The following is a 17,940-nucleotide window of genomic DNA, read 5'->3' on the forward strand; positions in this document are numbered from 1 at the left end:
CACCAAGGGAGGAGCGAAAGCAAAATTCTTTTGGTCTGAATCTCAACAGAATGCATTCATAGAGTTGAAAGATCGCCTCTGCATGGCACCAGTGCTCGCGTTACCAGATTTACAACAACCATTTGAGGTAGAGACAGATGCCTCTAACTATGCTATTGGGGCAGTCCTTACTCAACACGGGCATCCAGTGGCATATCACAGTGAAACACTTTCAGACACAGTCCGGAAGTATCCCACTTATGATAAAGAGATATATTCCATTGTGCAGGCCTGCCGACAATGGAAGCATTACATTTTGGGGAAGGAAACGGTCATCCACACAGACCACCGACCCTTGCAGTTCATACAGACCCAAGGAAAATTGCAGAATGATCGCCATCAGAAGTGGTCTACATACCTACAACAGTTCCATTTGAATATCAAGTATAAGAAGGGCAACACCAATAATGTTGCAGATTGCCTCAGTCGACCACCGATCATGGCATTAACCACCGTGCTCAACTCTTGTGGGCACGAGACTTCTGATTGGCCACTTCTCTACAAAAGCGACCCAGAATTTGGCCACACATACCAGACACTCTTGGAGGGTCGGCATGTTCCAGATTTTCACCTCCAGGATGCCTTGTTATGCCACTTGGGTCACCTTTGTGTTCCTTCTAAGCCAGCGTGCCAAGATGATTTGGGAAGCACACTACAGTCGGGCTGCTGGGGATTTTGGGGTCGAGAAAACGGTGGCAGTATTGCAAAAGTATTTCTATTGGCCGAATCTTCGACAGGATGTTGGGAAGTACATCAGATCATGTACTGCCTGTGCCATTGCCAAATCGACCATCAAGAAGCAAGGCCTCTATGCCCCACTGCCTACCCCTAGTCGACCTTGGGAATCCATCTCCATGGATTACATGTCAGGCCTTCCTTCCACTAAGCATGGAAATGACTGTGTTTTTGTGGTCGTTGACAGGTTCTCGAAGATGGCTATTATGGCGGCCTGCAAGAAGAATATCACAGCAGAAGCCACTGCTAAACTCTTCTTTGAACGAGTGTGGGTGCACTTTGGGATCCCATAGTCTATCATCTCAGATCGGGACAGTCGGTTCCTCAGTACATTTTGGTCCAATCTCTGGTCAATGTTAGACACCAAACTCACCAAGTCCACAACTTTCCATCCTCAAACTGATGGTCAGACAGAGGTTGTCAATAGGATGATTGTGCACATTCTGTGCATGTACAACTCAAAGCATCCACGCACATGGGACGAGAGCCTCCCCTATGTTCAGCATAGCTACAACCGAGCTCTTCACAGCTCGACTGGCCACAGCCCTTTTCAGGTGGGCTTGGGATTCGAGCCACTATGCCCCATTGACGTGGCCATGCCACTTGCAGCTACTCACATAGATTCGGCTCATGTCCAGTTCGAAACAGATAAGGCAACCAACGTCATTGAGCACATCCAACATATTCGCCAGCAGGTCCATGACATTCTAGAGAAATCAAATGCCAAGTACAAGCAGCGACATGATCAACATCAGGTGCCACACAAGTTTCAGGTGGGCGACAAAGTCTGGTTGCATTTGCAAAAAGAACGCCTTACTGGAGCCTATTGGAAACTGAGACTACTCCGATATGGGCCTTACACCATTACTAACGCTGTGGGAGACAATGCATTTGAGCTCAGCATTCCCCCATTCCTTGGCCTGCACCCAGTGTTCAATGTGGACCGCCTTCGGCCATACTTTCCACCATTGCTAGACACATCCGACATTGCAGAACAGCTCACACCCACAGAATTAAATCCAGATTGCATGGAACAAGCTGCAACTGATCGGATCATCAACACACAGATCAAGAACACTCGCCAACAGAATATCCAACTGTATCGAGTTGTCAAAGCAGGCCAACTCCTTCACCAGGGCAAGTGGCTCACCAGGGACCAAGTTCAGCAAAAGTTTCCTCATCTCATGGAGGAACTCAACGCAATGGGGACCATTGCTTCCTAAGGGGGGAGGAATGATCCAGGTGGATATTGGTGGTCACCTGCCAAGTCCACCTGGACCCCCACCATTGTTTCTCTCAGCATTTTCAGTTTCCTTAATTGTAGCACAACTTACTATTTTTAGTAGTTTTTTAGGTCCTGAACTTCCGAAGCCATTTTGAGGCCCTAAACGACGTTTTTTGGGAAATCTGGGGGCAACATGGGTCCATGGACCGATGTTGCCCTTCCTAAAGTGGTTGTGCTCGGATAGATATTTCTAACGAGCTATTGTACGCGTCAAACGGAGATCGTATGCCAAGGTTACGACCCCGGGAAGTTGAGGTACCAATATACCCAAACGGGGCCCACAGTTTGGCGTTTCATCTTCTAGGGTTAGGTTTTGGAATGTTAAGGGTTTTCCATTGTTTCTCAACAATAAATAGGCCTTCGAGCCTCATTGTAACACAGTTCAGAGGCATGTAGCCACCACATCTCTTCTCAGAGATAAGCTACCATCGCCCTAGCTGGTTTATTTCCATTACTGTTTGTAAGCATATTTCAGTTTTTTTACATTAATGAAATGAAGTATTATTTCCGCTGCATATCTGTGTTTATGGTTATCTCTGTAATTCGTTGCGTTCCTGTTTAAGTCCGGATCATTGTAGCAGCTAATATTATTTCTCCTATTTGTTAATTAATTAACAATTTATCTGCTACGACAAGTATCGAAATAAATACACTGCGACCTTCAGAAATAAAATTATGCGGAAAAATGAAACGCTGGACGCTGAGAAATGCTAGCACACATAAAATATGAGACAATTATTTTTGGACAAATGTCCCCGGAGAAACCCAACTTGGGAAAACCGGTGAAACAATGAAAATCTGAGTACAATTGGATGCCGAAATCTGGCAATCCTACAGAGAAAAATACTAACAAAAATCTAGTGAGGAATTTCCTCACCCCACAGGCAATCTCTAGCACAACTTTCCTTCAGAAACTCGGTCCTTTGACCCTCTGTGTTAGCCTCTGTGCTGCTTTGCACAGCCTGCTTGATGTCAAGCCTCTGACCTGCCTTCGGTTGACTAGAAAGATTCTTCTCTGGCACTTTGGGACTTCTTCCTAGCCTCTTTGAAACTGAAGACATCTCTCCCTCTCGGCAAATCGAACTTGCCTCTAGATGCTGCTGTGTTGCCCCTGCGTCAACTTCTTTATGGCTCTTCTACCTCTTTGCAAATGCACTCACTGGATTTGGAATACTTCGTCCAACCTCACTATCTCTGTCCCTCACTCACTGCTTTGATCTCTAGTCCTCTCTGATAATTGACTGCTGCTACTCTGGGAATCGATTTGCCAAGAAATCAAACTACTAAAGTGTGTTCTCCATCACCACATCGACCTCCTCTTATAATCCTCTGTTGGAGCACCAACAACCAAGATTAAAGCATAATTGATGGCTAGGATTATCTCTAGATTGATCTGTGTGAGTTTCTAGATGATTCTCGCCTTGACTTAATACTGATTAATTAACCATATTCCCTAAGTTTAGACTTAGTAAATATTTAAAAACTGGTTAATAATCTAATTAAGTCATTTCTAGGCGAAATTTCTAGAGATGTTTTATGGGTTTTAGAGATCTCATGTATTCTAGCCTCTCCACCAAATTTTGTGGCGAGAACACATCCGATGCTACAAAAACTAACACTCCCTCTTAGCAAGGAATGTGTTCTAGTGTTGCACACCTTGCCACAACACCCTGTCTCTGAATCATCTCTTGTCACACTGTTGATGTCTATCCATACCGCCCACCAACCACTACGCAACTTTGATATACACTGCATCTATGCTGTTGCTGACACTGCCATACTGCTGTCAACACCGCATCTCCACTGCAACTCCCTCTCATCTGTTGCTGCTACAACTGCAACATCTGCAACTGAAAAGCATCTAAAATATTGAATCAACTGTGTTCAGTATGATGCATCTGTCTCCAGAGTCTCTGACTGCTACTAGCATCTGCACTGTCATTGAAGAATCTGCGCTGCTGCTGACTTTGTATTGTGCCAACTGCACTGTTGCCAACTCTGCACTGCACTCCCCAGCATTTGAATGCTACTAGTCTGCAATTGTCACTCTAGTACTGACTGCATTAACTGCCATTGATCCATCCCGCTATTGAATACTATGGGTCCCCGTAGCCAGGTAATTATCCATGAGGTGGACTCCTCAAGGATCCTGCCCAATCTCTGTAGCTCTCTAGGGCTACAACACCAAATCTCCCCACCTCACTCTTGGAGGTATGTCAACAAACATAGCGAAGTCTTCCTCCAACCTAGAGGAAAGCCTATCGATCTCTGCTGAGGTTGCCTGCTGGTCCTGCTTTTCCTCCTTGCCCTTCTTCCTGAGAGGACACTAGGTACGGTAGTGATTGAGCTCACCACACCTGAAGCACTTGAGCTTTGACAGGTCCTTCTTCTTTTTCTGCTCCCCCTGTCCCTGACTGGGACCCTTTGATGCGAGGGCCACATTCTCCTCCTCCTTCACCGTCTTTGATCCACTGTTGTTGCCAATGATGGAGCTGTTTAACCGAGCTCGTTTCAACTCTTCCTGCTGCAAATTGGCCCACATTCTATCCCAGTCTGGTAGCCTATCTCTGCACAATATACTTTGGACAAAGACCTACTTCTTTGAGACACTGTTGAGTGCCAATCACACTAGCTTTGTGGGTTGAGGCGCTGCCCCCAACCATTGACAACTTGTCTTAGACCTCCTGAATCTTGGTAAGGAAGGGGTCTATGCCTTCCCCTTTCTACATTCGGGTGAGTCCCAACTTTTCCTCTAGGTACATCTTTCGCTGCTCGGAAGTGCCCTGATATAATGTGGAGAGAGCATCCCACATCTGCTTGGTAGTATCTTTGCCAGCTATATGTGAGACAACATGATCCTTGACTCCATCTAGGATCAATCTCTTCGTCGACGCCATCTCCTTCTTATATTCCTTTTGCTGATCTGCATCTTGAGGAACCGCCACTACTGCATCAATATAAGCTTTCAGGCCATTTCATCTAGAAGGAAGGACATCCTTGCCTTTCAGATGACGCAGTTGGAAGCTCCATCCAACCTGTCCTGATCACGAAGCCCAGTAGTGGCCATCTCAACGAAGTGTCGAAAACTCTCTTTCCTTCTGCTCGGGCACTACTCTATTATTCACACTCCCTTATGGAGTGAGAAGATTTGTTCAAAAATATTGTCGATCTGCAAGGAAAACCAAACTTCTTGAGACTAGAAGTTCCTTGAGGAAAATTTTCCCTCTGTGTGTGCTCTACTCTCTTCCACCCCAATGCTAGCTTTGCTCTAGCGAACTATTGCAAAAACCTCTACGTCTAGCTAGAGATCAACCCAACGAAAAATCTAAGGCGCTCCCTCTGCCTCTGGAATCACTTGATCTGGAAGGATCGAATTTTTCTGCTCCTCTTAGAAAAATTGGTCTTCCTCAAGCAACTCGACCTCCTGGCAAAAAGACTGCGCTGTCCATGGGAATTTCGGCCTGCTGCCCACACTAAGCAACGAAATTCCTTCTTGTTGCCTCTGAGCTCTCCCGCTGATCCACTGTGCTCTAATACCATGTGAAAATTCCAAATTGGAACCCTATTGCTACGGTAATTTATCTGCTACGACAAATATCGAAATAAATGCACTGTAACCTTCACAAATAAAATTCTGCAGAAAGATAAAACGTTTGAAGTTGAGAAATGCTAGCATAGACACCTAAAATATGAGAATTATTTTTGGACAAATGTCCCTGGAAAAACCCAACTTGGGAAAACTGGTGCAGCAGTGAGGGTTTTTATTATTATGCAGCAATGAAAATCTGAGTACAACTGGATGCCGAAATCTGGCAATCCTACAGAGAAAAACATTGGCAAAAATCTAGTGAGGAATTTCCTCACCCTATAGGCATTCTTTGGCACAACTTGCCTTTAGAAACTTGGCTCTCTGACCCTTTGCGTCAACCTTTGCACTGCTCAGCTTAACCTGCTTGACGTCAAGCCTCTAAATGGTCTCTGATGAAGTTGTTCTGCCTTCTGCTGACTGAAAAGATGCTTCTCCAACACTCTGGGACTCCTTCCGGCCTCTCTGAAACTGAAGACGTCTCTCCCTCTCAGTAAATTGAACTTGTCTCTAGAAGCTGTTGTGCTGCCCCTGCATCAGCTTCTTTGTGGCTCTTCTTCCTATCTGCAAATGCACTCACTGGATTTGGAATACTTTTTCCAGCCTCACTATCTTTGCCCCTCACTCACTGCTTCGATCTCTAATTCTCTCTGGCAACTGATTGTTGCTACTCTGGAAATCGATTTGCCTAGAAATCGAACTGCTCAAGTGTGTTTTCCATCACCACATTGACTTCCTCTTATAATCCTCTATTGGAGCACCAACGGCCAAGATTAAAACATAATCGATGGCTAGGATTATCTCTGGATCGATCCGTATGAGTTTCTAGATGATTCTTGCCTTGACTTTATTAATACTGATTAATTAATCATATTCCCTAAGTTTAGACTTAGGAAATATTTAAAAACTGGTTAATAATCTATGCAGAATTTCCAGAAATGTTTTCTGGGTTTTGGAGATCTCATGTATTCTAGTCTCTCCACCAAATTTCATGGCTAGAACACATTCGATGTTACAAAAACTAACAAAAAACTGTTGATTTTTTTTGGTTTTAAAGAGGGATAGCAACATTCTAACTACTGTCTTTTACATTCTATCATTTTTGCCATGTAATAGTATGTCTAGGGGTCTGATTTCTTTGCAGTCAATAATTCCATTATTGTGGTCTGGCATTTCTTCGGAAAACTAAATCTCAATGCTGTTGTGGTGCAGATTCTGAGTCAGGATGAGACACCTTTGCTTTACAGTCTGGTATTTGGTGAAGGTGTTGTGAATGATGCCACATCTGTTGTCCTTTTCAATGCAATTCGTAACTTTGACCTTACTCATATTGATGGCAGCACTGCTCTGCAACTGTTTGGTAACTTTGTTTATCTCTTTCTGACAAGCACTGCATTGGGGATTGGAGTAAGTCATATCTTTATGTAAACAACAAAATGTAACTTGAATATTTTTTGCTGCTTTAATAAATTATTTTTCATGAATCTTGATGCTTTCTAATGATATTGCAGGCTGGGCTTCTAAGTGCATACATCATCAAAGCTTTGTACTTTGGAAGGTTGTTTGCAAGAAGACTACTATTTCCATGCTTTGTATTTATGCTTTCTTCCTCTGCATCTTCTTAGTTAGCTCGAGTCCGAACTGATTTTTATTCGCGAACATATAACTGAAAAGAAGTGAACCATTTTGGTGTCCTTATTCCCATATTCAATTCATTTTAAGCTTTTCTTCTTCTACTGTCTTCTAATATTTCTCAGCTTTTGTTTGTGACCTAAGTCTGATATCAGTTTATATAGTCAAGATGAAAATTTTGGTTCATGTCTCCCGTTTGTGTTTGAAACTAAACATTCAGTTACTTGTTCTTCTTGTTTTTTTTTGTTATTATGTAATGAACATTGAGAGTTGTGATCAGGCACTCTACTGATCGTGAAGTAGCAATTATGATACTCATGTCGTATCTCTCATACATGCTCGCTGAGGTAAGCATACATTTATGTTAATTTAAAAAGGCTTGATTGATATCTACTCTATTGTAGGTTTAGGACCAGAGAAAACTTACTGTCTTTGAATAAAGGTGGGATTTGACATATTTTATGTGTGTGCAGCTGTTTTACCTGAGTGGGATCTTGACTGTTTTCTTCTGTGGCATTGTTATGTCTCACTACACTTGGCATAATGTGACTGAAAGCTCAAGGATTACCACCAAGTATATAACCCGAGCATTCTTAATGTTTTGTTTGTCATTACCAGTAGAAGAAAATGAGGAACCTTGCAAACGGTCCTTTATTTCTTCAATTGCATAGTTATCTTTTGGCAAATCAAGGATTCTTGTCAAATTGTAGTCTTATTTTCCTGGTTTTTATGGATCACCCCAATTTGTAATGATTGCAGGCATGCGTTTGCAACAATGTCATTTATTGCTGAAACATTTATCTTCCTTTATGTGGGAATGGATGCTCTGGACATTGAAAAATGGAAAATGGTGAAAAGAAGGTGAGATATTTATGCTAAGAACATGCATTTAGAGAGATTAATCCTTGATGAATAATCTGACATATTGATTGTAAGTTCAATTGTCATTGGATAAATTTTGTTAGTGAATCTTTTACTTTTCAACCTGGTTCACATGGGATTGGTAACAATGAATTCCATGTTAATCCTAGAAAATATTAATAGCAGTAAACATAGATGACGGATGTATAAGGAAGGACTCCAATTATTTAGACATTGTACAGAGCATTGTTGAAAACATTGGCATTGCAAAAATTGTCATGGTCTTTAAACATTGACATCAGAAAAATCATTGAAAAAATTGGTAAAACCACAAGCATTATAAGATACAAAATTTTTTTTTTTTTTTTTTTAATAAATATAAATCCACAACAACCTCAAATAAGCACATTGACACAAATATGGAGAAAAACACCGATATATACAATTTCGTTAATGCCAAATGATATTTCAAAGTTCAAACATTAATTCCCAATACCAAACCCTAATAGTTGTCCATTCAAGTCAAATAAATACAAAATTACATCATATATATAATAAATGTATGTCATCATCATCAGTCAGTTACAATGATTAATCTAGAAGCTAGCTATGAATTCCCTATACCACTTTTATGGGCAAAGAAATAGCTCATGCTCTCAGGGAATAAGTCCTGTAGTTGGAGACACATGACCATTGGTGGGTAAAATACTAAAACTCTATTTAGAAAGTGGTGTTTGTTGGAGAATCTAGAAGGGCAGCTAGTTAAACAATTCTCCTCAACATTGAGAAAATCTTGTGAACTTATATTAGCTTCTTATTATTCATTGTTAGATTCTTTTCTTCAAACTATTATCAAGAGCATAAACAATAAAGACAATCGACACAAGAAGTAGGCTCCAAGCCAAGGAAAAACCCATCCAAGGGGAAAACCCAAAAATAATCTCTTCTCTTCTTATAGAATCAGTTTAAATGAGAATTCCAAGACCCCAAGACCAAAGTCAAGACCTCCTCCAAGCACCAAGTCAGCCCTCCAAGAAATCCTTCCTCAAGCTAGTCAAGTCCTTCAAGATCAACGAGAGTCAAACTTCTTTGAATTGCTTCAATTATAGTGTTCAGTCCTCTACTTTAGATCTGCAACTTTGGCTCCTTGTAGACAGCATAAACCCTAGCCTTCTTGCATGTGTCAACCTTCTAAGAGATTCTTCCTCAAGCAAATTAAAGGTCTTCAAAGTCAACAGAAGTCAAACTAGGTCAAATAAGAGTTGCAGCCCTCTATATTAGACCTGCAATTTTCTGCCTTCTAGCAGCTACAAAAGCCTTAGTTCTTCACACGTGTGAGAGAAAATAGTCACAAACTTCAGATTTTCAATTTCTTCTACAAATGCTTCCTTCTCCTAGACCTTCGCTCCTCTTTCTCCTTTCTTCTTGCTTGAGATTGAACTGCAGAAGTGTGTGTCAATTAGGTCGAAGTCCCTTATATATATATGCTTCTCTTGAGGTCGAATTAGGCCTCTTTAGGTCGACTTCTCACAAGTAGGGCCGACTTGAGCTTGGAGGCTTATTTGACTTTCTAGACTCATAATTAATATCCTTTACATGTTACAACTTGCCCAATAGGATTTTATACAAATGACAAAGATTTTGTTGACTCAAGAAAAATATATTTTTGACCTGACAAACCCTAAGAGCATGAAATATATTGACCTAGTTGACCAATAAAATGAAGCATGAAACCCATGTGTAAAATAATATTTTTCTTTCTTCCTTTTCTTGTAACATAAGATATACATAATGACATGAGTAAAATGACGATTATGAAGACCGAAACTAGTTACATTTTCCAACAGTGTTGAGGCGAGCACATCATATCCTCATTCTTGGTCTCATCCTCCCCATTCTCCTTGCCTCTTGGTTGCCACCCTCCATCATGTATGTGTGCGTGTATGTAAAATATAATCTTGGATATAACATCTAAGGGTGAATATAGCAAAATGGCACTAACTGTGATACATATTCGAAATACAATACATTATCATTAAGGCTCTAAATGCCCTCCAAGTTGATGTTTGTAGCTCGGATAGGAACTTTCGCATAGGTCTAAGTGTCAAGATGCGTGGAAGTTGACCAAAGTCTTTACCTTAGTAATTCACGTTAATTAAAGAAATTATTAAAGTGAAATGCCTTTTATCAAAATGAGTTTAATATCTGATGAAATGTAAAGTTTTTACATTAGTGAATTAGATGAATCTAGACTGTTGATTTGGATTTAATCTCAATCGTCAATCTCATTAAGAGATTAGGGTTATGAAGACTTAGTCATCAATGGTTATTTGATTCGGTTAATGACTCAAAATTATAAAGGCAACGCTAGGCGAAGAAGGAAGACACATTTTCTTGAGTGATTGAGATACAAAGGATAGTGTCTCAAGGAAATCTCAACAAGGGTGATAAAGGAATTTCATATAGTGTATAGGTCCAGAGAAGGCAAGTTTATAGCAAGAAGGATCAACCCACAAGTAGGCCATACAATGCAGGAAGTTTGCAAGTCAAGGGCCATTTCATGTGTAGGCCAAACATAAATCATAAGCATGGGCCGTACCATAGGTCATACAATAGGTTGAGGGAAACACTGCAGATTGGGGGTGATTCTTGAAATTTTGGAGGGTTGTACAAGTTGTATAGGTGCCTAGAAAAATTTAGAAATTTTGTTGTAGCTTTTATTGTTTTCTGAGAGGGCCATTTTCCTTGTGAGGGAGCTCTTGTAAGCCATGAAGTTATTTTAATGAGAAGCTGATTTGAAGGTTAAAAATATTTGTGTGCATGTGTGAAAATTGGTTTCATTTTCTTTCACTATATTTTGCTAGTTAAAATCTCCACTTTATGCATTTTCTTTAGAGAGATAAATTTAACATTTATTTTTAGCAAGGAAATCAGTAGGAAGTAACTTGTGTAAGGTCCGGGGTTAGAAAATTAACACTCTAGAGTCCAAAAAACATCATGCTATCCCAAATAATTACAAATCATCAAAATCATCCCTTATCTTGGGATTCTCATTGTCAATAACACTGCTTTTGTCCTCCTGTGGCATTTGCCTTGATCCTCCAGGGACATTAGCACTAGGGCTTGGTGTTACCGATAGATACAAGTGCATCCACCCAGTTGTTTCTCATGTCAACAACCTCCCACTTTGATGAATTGGCTAATTGTGTGTTAAAATGAGGCAGAAAGCTTAACTTGCCTAATCAATGGTTTTGGCTAAAGTGAAGGGTACATTGCTGATTTTTGTAGCATCGCACAAGTGTTCTAGTCTCAACCTTGGTCAGAGAGGCTTAGAAATACTAGAGCTACAGAACCCATAAAAAGTTTTAGGAGAAAACACCTAGAGATGACTTATTTAAGTTAATTAATCACTAATTATATTTTTCCCAAGTCTAACATAGGGAAAATGATTAATTAACAGGAATTAATTAATAAATGTGAGAATTCTCTAGAAACTCACATGGATCAACTCAGAGATGATCTTAGCCGTTGATGAGGAGTTAATCATGGGCGTTGGTGAGCCAACAAGAAGTTATAAGAGGAGGTCGTTGGGGTTGGAGATAAACACACTTGAGGTCGAGTTTCTTGGCAGAAATCGGGATTCCTAGTTGCAGTGATTCAACAAAGAGAAGTTCGAGCCAGAGAGGGGACACAAAGACAATGAGTCCAAAGGAAGCTTTTCAGTTTCGGAGAGGTAGCAAGAGGTCAAGTTTATTCTCTAGGAGGTTGTGTAGGGGCTAGAGCAGAGCCTCATAGAGGCAGTTAGATTTCGCTGAGAGGCAGGTAGTTTTAGGTGCCGGAGGCCGGGGAGATTTCCAAAAGGTCTGGCCAGTGACTTCTAGTAGCAGCTACAACTAGAGTGATCGACTCAGAGACAGTTCTAGAGGAGTGCAAGTTTGGCCTGCCCAAGGACTGCTTAGAAGGCTGATGCAGGGGTTTTTTGGAGCAGATTTATGTGGCTAGTTTGGGCCAAGATTGCTTGTGGAGCAGGGTAAAATTTCCTTGGTGATTTTTCTAGTGTTTCTCTCAAAGAGGATTGCTAGTTTGGCATCCATTTTATTGTACTCGAAATTTCACTACTACATAATATAAAAAACCCTTAGCTGTTGCACTGATTTTCCCGCATTGGGTTTCTTCGGGAACAATTATCCAAAAACAACGGTGTTGTATGTGTGTGCTCTATATTTCTTAGTTTCCAACATTTTATTTTTCTGTAGCGTTTTTATGGTGAAAATTGCAGTTGTGATTTTACTTGTTATTTTCCATACCAAATACACTGCACTTAATTTTAATCAGTTAGAAATTTAATTTCCAGTTGCTCTAATAGATTAAAAAATTTCACATGGTGTTAGAGCGAGTTTGACAGATCGAAGGCTCAAAGACGAGGGAGAATTCATAGCTCTGAGGGAGCAGCGACACAATTTCTTCAGAGTCTACGTAGAAGTTGGCTAGACAAGTCGAATTGCTGGAGAAAGGTTCGATTTTCCCGTTGCAAGTGGCAGTGAGAGTTTGATTTGTTCAATAGTAGTTCCAACAGGCAATGGTGAAGTTGGGAAGCAGTTCTGGTGATGCAAAACAGAAAATTCGTTGAGCAGATTCTTGATCTGGGTGCAATTGATTTTGCAGCAGATTCGTAGAGCAGGATCAGCACCGAGTGGAAGAGAAATTGCACATACTGAGAGATTCTTTCTCAGAGGGTTTCTAGATCTAGTTTCTAGGAGGAAATCCATGATTTCCAGTTGCCGATAGCAAAAGCAGCAGACAAATCTGTGCATTCTAGGAGGGATTACGAGTAGTAGTGCTAATAGTCGAGCAGGAAAGAGGAGATTCCTGTTTATTTTCCCATTTGTGAGGTTTGTAGAAAATGGCCTTTAGTAGGACTTCGTGATCAAGACAGTTTAGATGGTGTGTCCAACTATTGTACCTGGAAGGCCAGGATGACTTTTGTGCTGGATGAGTTTGGTTTGAAGACGTACGCAGAATGAGCTATAGCCGTACCTACAGATTCACAATAGCTTGAGAACTATAGTAACGAGATGGCCAAGGCGAAGCGGTTGATCCTTTATGGAGTCTGGGATCATATAGTCTCACACTTAGTGACCAACAATACGACCAAAGAAATGTGGGATGCTCTCACAACACTATACCCGAATCCTTCCAAGAATAGAAATTTGTCCTTGAAGGAGAAGCTGAGAACCACCAGATTGAAAAAGGAAGAAGGGGTTTCTCCATACCTTACCAGGATTCAGGATATCTGGAATGAGCTTGTCGCAATTGGAGAGACACCACAAGAAGCTAAACTTGTGCGTCTAGCCATCAATGGTTTCGCCAAGGAGTGGGCCACTTTCGTCCAAAGCATCAGTGGACAAGATCAGCTACTTGGCTGGGATTGATTGTGGGTAGATTTCATGCAGGAGGAGATGCAACTTGCTCTAGTCAAGAGTAGTCTCAGTGGCAGTAGTAGAGGATCGAAGAGTGTGAAGGAGGAGGAGAATGTAGCCCTTGCATCAAAGGGAAAGGCAAAGAAAAGTCCCAGTCAGGGATAAGGCTCACAGGGAGGCGAAAAGATTAAAAAGGATCTGTCAAAGATCAAGTGCTTCAGGTGTAGTGAGTTTGGTCACTACAATACTCAATGTCCTCAGAGGAAGAAGGACAAGAAGGAGAAGCAGGAGTAGGTAGCAGCTTCAACAGAGATTGACCAATTGTCCTCCAGGTTGGATGAAGACTTTGCTTTGTATGTAGCTATACCTCCAGGAGAGAGGTGGGGAGATGTTGAGCTCTAGACTCTAGAGGTGCACAAAGCTGGGCAGGATCCTTTGAGCAGAGCATCAGATAGGTGTTGAGCATCATGTAGGTGTTTAGCATTGGGCAAGTATTTCCTCATGGATCATTACCCTTGCTACAAGGGCCCACAATATTCAGTAATAGATGGATCAATGTCAAATGGCGCAATCAATTTTTGAGGGATAATTGCAGTACAAGTTGCAATTAGATGCCGAGGCGCACAATGTAGTTGCAATGCAGACAAACTCAGTGGACAGTGCAGAGGCTAGTAGTAGTTAGAGACTTGGAAAACAACTACAAAGCCACCCCAGTGGCATAATTGATTCAAAGATTTGTTCTCTATTGCAGTTTTTGCAGCAACAACAACAACATGAGTTCAATTGTAGCACAGTGCAGAGTTGGTAGTAGTATAGTGTGTATAGTGCAGTGTCAACATCAGTGTAGATGTAGGTTGGTGCAACTCAAAGTACCAGACGAGTCAAAGTTTTGTAGTAGTTGGTGGGCAGTGGCAGATTGTCACAGTTGTTAGACATCAACAATGTGTATGGGAGAATGAAGTTACAAGATAGAGAGAACACCTTCCTCACTAAGAGGGAGTGTTGACTTTTGTAGCATCAGACAAGTGTTCTAGTCTCGACCTTGGTAAGAGAGGCTTAGAAACACTAGAGCTCTAGAACCCAGAAAAATTTTCAAGTGAAAGCACTTAGAGATGACTTAATTAAGTTATATAATCAATAATTAAATTTTTCCTTAATAGGGCAGCGTAGCATAGAAGGAGCCTCTCCAAGGTGGACCTTTGCCCTTGTGGGATTAGATTGCTCACTGTGTGGTGGGTTAAGGGCTGTTGTACATGCCCTAACTAGAATTGCAGGGGAAGCAACAAACAATGTTTTTGTGGAGGATTGTTGGGTCAAAATGTTGACTAGAACTGGATCGTGACATTGCAGCCTATTGTTGCCATGTAGATGATCTTTCGAGGAGGTGAAGAGTCTTCTTAGGAGCATAATTGATAGTGATTGGATTAGGTGCCATTGATCTAAATGGAGGGCAGTGTGTTGGCTACCCAAAGTAGCCCTAGAGCAATAGACAAGGACGTTGTTTGCACGTGATTGGGAGCAGTTTGCAGCCTAAAGAGTAGCTCTTTGATGGACAAAAGAGGCTACTAGAAGGCAGATTGGAGCTCGGGAACTAGGCCTACCCAGAGAGTAGATTGGATAAGCCTGTTTACACTCTACAGAAGTCACTTGTAGCAGTGTTAGAGGGCAGCCCTCTCGAAGTCTCGATGTGTTGTGGCCTTGATGGACTAAGGCACTACTAGTGAGCAGTACGGAAGCAAAGGACTGACATGACAAGATACGATATTGAAGTTGCAAGGAAGTTTGTCATTGTATCTTGTATACCATACACTGTTGTATTGTTCAAATTTGGTTTAATATAACGAAGATTGGGATTGTACAATACTGTACAATTTTGTTAAAAAGTGTGTATATTTGTGCATATGTGATTTACTGTTGTATATTTCCGCTGTGCAAAGTAGTTTATGGTTGAGATTCTTGGTTTGGTAGCTTCAGTGATTTTAAGACTCTAATCTAGACCCAAGGTCGTGGAAATTCAACATGGTATCAGAGGGTGTCTGAGCTACTTTGGAAGTAAGTAAATCAGAGTTGTGCGCAACGAAGTACAATGTGAGAGGGAGTTGGTCACATTGTAAGTGAAGGGCTCACTACAATGTCGAAGTTGCAGGCAAGTCCTCGGTATGAGGACAAGTTGGAGGGGTTGTCCAACTATAGTCCTTTGGAAGGAAAGGATCAAGTTGGTCTTACATTTCAATAGGCTTTGGGAGTTCGCCAAGAAATAGATCAAGAAGCCAACCGACCCTAAGTAGTTGGAAATATATGAAGATTTGGATGCTAGGACGAGATTGATCATCCTAGATGGTGTGAAGGATGCCCTAATACCTCATTTGTCTGGGAAGAACAATGTACATGAGATGTGGATGGCTCTTCAAAATTTGTTCCAGAATAAGAATGAGAATCGGGTACTGGTATTGGAGGATAAGTTGAAGTCCACCAAGATGATAAAGAGTGAAAGTGTGACCTCGTATCTGAGAAGATTGTCTCAAGTCAAAGATGAGTTTGCTGCCATCAATGTGTCTACCTCAGATGGAGATATGGTAAGGATTGCCTTGAAAGGGTTCACCAAGGATTGGAATCCCTTCATCAAAGGGATCGTTGCCAGGGAGAAGATGCTAGACTGGGATAGGTTGTGGGATGACTTCATTCAGGAAGAGTTGCGAGACAAGGGTCTTCATCCAAAGAAGAATTCTTCAGATGATGACATGGCACTTGCAACGCGAATGCAGGGTATGCAAAAGAAGGACTTGAGTAAAGTCAAGTGTTTCAACTGTGGCGAGATGGGTCATTATTCATCGAGATGTCCGATGAAGAAGGGAGATTATGAGAAAAGGAAAGGAAAACAGACCACTGGTGTTGCCACTTCAGTTGAGATCGATGATCTCTCCAACAGATTGGAAGAGGGGGACTTTGCTATGATTTCTCATTTCTTGCAGGGTACTATCAATGAGGATGGATGGTACATGGACAATGGTGCGGCGAAGCATATGACACGATCACAAGAGGTTTTTGAGACTCGCTGAATGGGTCTCAAAGTTGCACATGGTGTTGGGCGACAAGAGTTAGTTGGAGATCTGAGGATTAGGTGTTGTGCCATTTAGAATGGAGATAGGACGTGTGATCCGGGTCTAGGATGTACTGTTTGTACCAAGTCTCAAATATAGCGTGATTTCCATCTTGATGATCGAGAGGAAGGGGTTTAAGGTCTTGTTCCAAGATGGGAAGGCAAGACTCAGGCCCAGAGGCTCTAAGTCCGATGGGATTGTACTCGGAGTTAGAGAGCATGGTCTCTACAGGTTGACAGGCAAGCCTGTGGATCATGGAAAGAAGCAGGTGGAGCAGGTGTAGGTTCTAGAGAAGCAGGTGCAAGTGCAGGTGCAGGCTTCAGAGGAGCAGGTATAGGTTCCCGAGAAGAAGGTACACCTTCCCGAGAAGGTCCAGGTTCCAGAGACTCAGAGGGAGTCTAGTTCGAGAGGGAGCTTGCAGATTCAAAGGGAGACTCTGCAGTCCAAGAAGAGCGCGTGGTCAGTGGGGAGCAAGGGTGCTCCTATAACTACCAAGTAGGAATCACAGAGAGAGTGGAAGGCGTTACAAGATAAGAAGAAGAAGCGGGGTGCTTCCAGCAGTGACAACGACACTTCCAAGAAGGGCGTAGTTCACCGTATAGGGATTGCTGTGATTGTGAGCGCCAGGAGTTGGGCAAGTGTTGCGAGTAGTGACGATGATGATGAGTTGCTTCCTAGTCTTGGAAGTACCTTCCTTGCTAAGAGGGAGTGTTGATTTGTGTAGCTTGGGAGGTACTCCAAGCCTTAGGGTTCAGGGTTTGGAGGGAAAAGCGCCACAAGGGTCACTTGTGGGCTTGGAATCCAAGGATGGGGTTTTGCACCCAATCGTGTTTGGGGCAATTCTAGCGGCACATTTCTACATGTGATGGCATGAGATGATAGAGAGCAGAAAGAAGAATCCAATGCTTCGAGAATCGTCGAATTCTGAGTTGTAGAAGTGGAGAAATGAATCTTTGAAGTTGACAATTAATTACTGGTTTTCAAGTCATGTAGTCTTGATGTAAATTACTCATATAGATGCATCACTTCATCTATTCTTTGGAGCCCCTATGTTTGGTATAAATAAAGGGTGAGATAAATTGTTTTAGATCATCCAAGTGAGTGACATTCCTCCAAGAGATAGCTTTGAAATCAGATGCCCTAGCCGCAACAAGAAAGTGTCAAGGAACAACGTGGGACAAGTCTGTATTGGAGGCCGAGAGCTGTGTGTAAAGGGCGGATTTGGTTGAGGGACTATTTTAAGGTCAAAACAAATCTGTGAAGGTTGTTTCAAGGGCCGAG

At 41.8% G+C, this 17,940-nt stretch overlaps 1 protein-coding gene across 2 annotated transcripts in view; it reads left to right on the plus strand.

The window, feature by feature from the left end:
* Window positions 1-17,940, plus strand: part of LOC149203224 (sodium/hydrogen exchanger 2-like) — a 213,195-nt gene that overhangs the window by 141,816 nt on the left and 53,439 nt on the right. For both annotated transcript variants that reach the window (XM_089403364.1, XM_089403365.1), the window contains exons 6-10: window positions 6,858-7,052; window positions 7,157-7,203; window positions 7,558-7,624; window positions 7,751-7,851; window positions 8,037-8,138. In XM_089403364.1, the coding sequence (XP_089259490.1) occupies window positions 6,858-7,052; window positions 7,157-7,203; window positions 7,558-7,624; window positions 7,751-7,851; window positions 8,037-8,138 (512 nt within the window). The remainder of the gene's footprint in view (window positions 1-6,857; window positions 7,053-7,156; window positions 7,204-7,557; window positions 7,625-7,750; window positions 7,852-8,036; window positions 8,139-17,940) is intronic.

This window comes from Pinus tabuliformis, chromosome 2_1, assembly GCF_031772625.1.
Source record: "Pinus tabuliformis cultivar Carrire ecotype Pingquan chromosome 2_1, CPIR1, whole genome shotgun sequence".
Lineage (NCBI taxonomy): Eukaryota > Viridiplantae > Streptophyta > Pinopsida > Pinales > Pinaceae > Pinus > Pinus tabuliformis.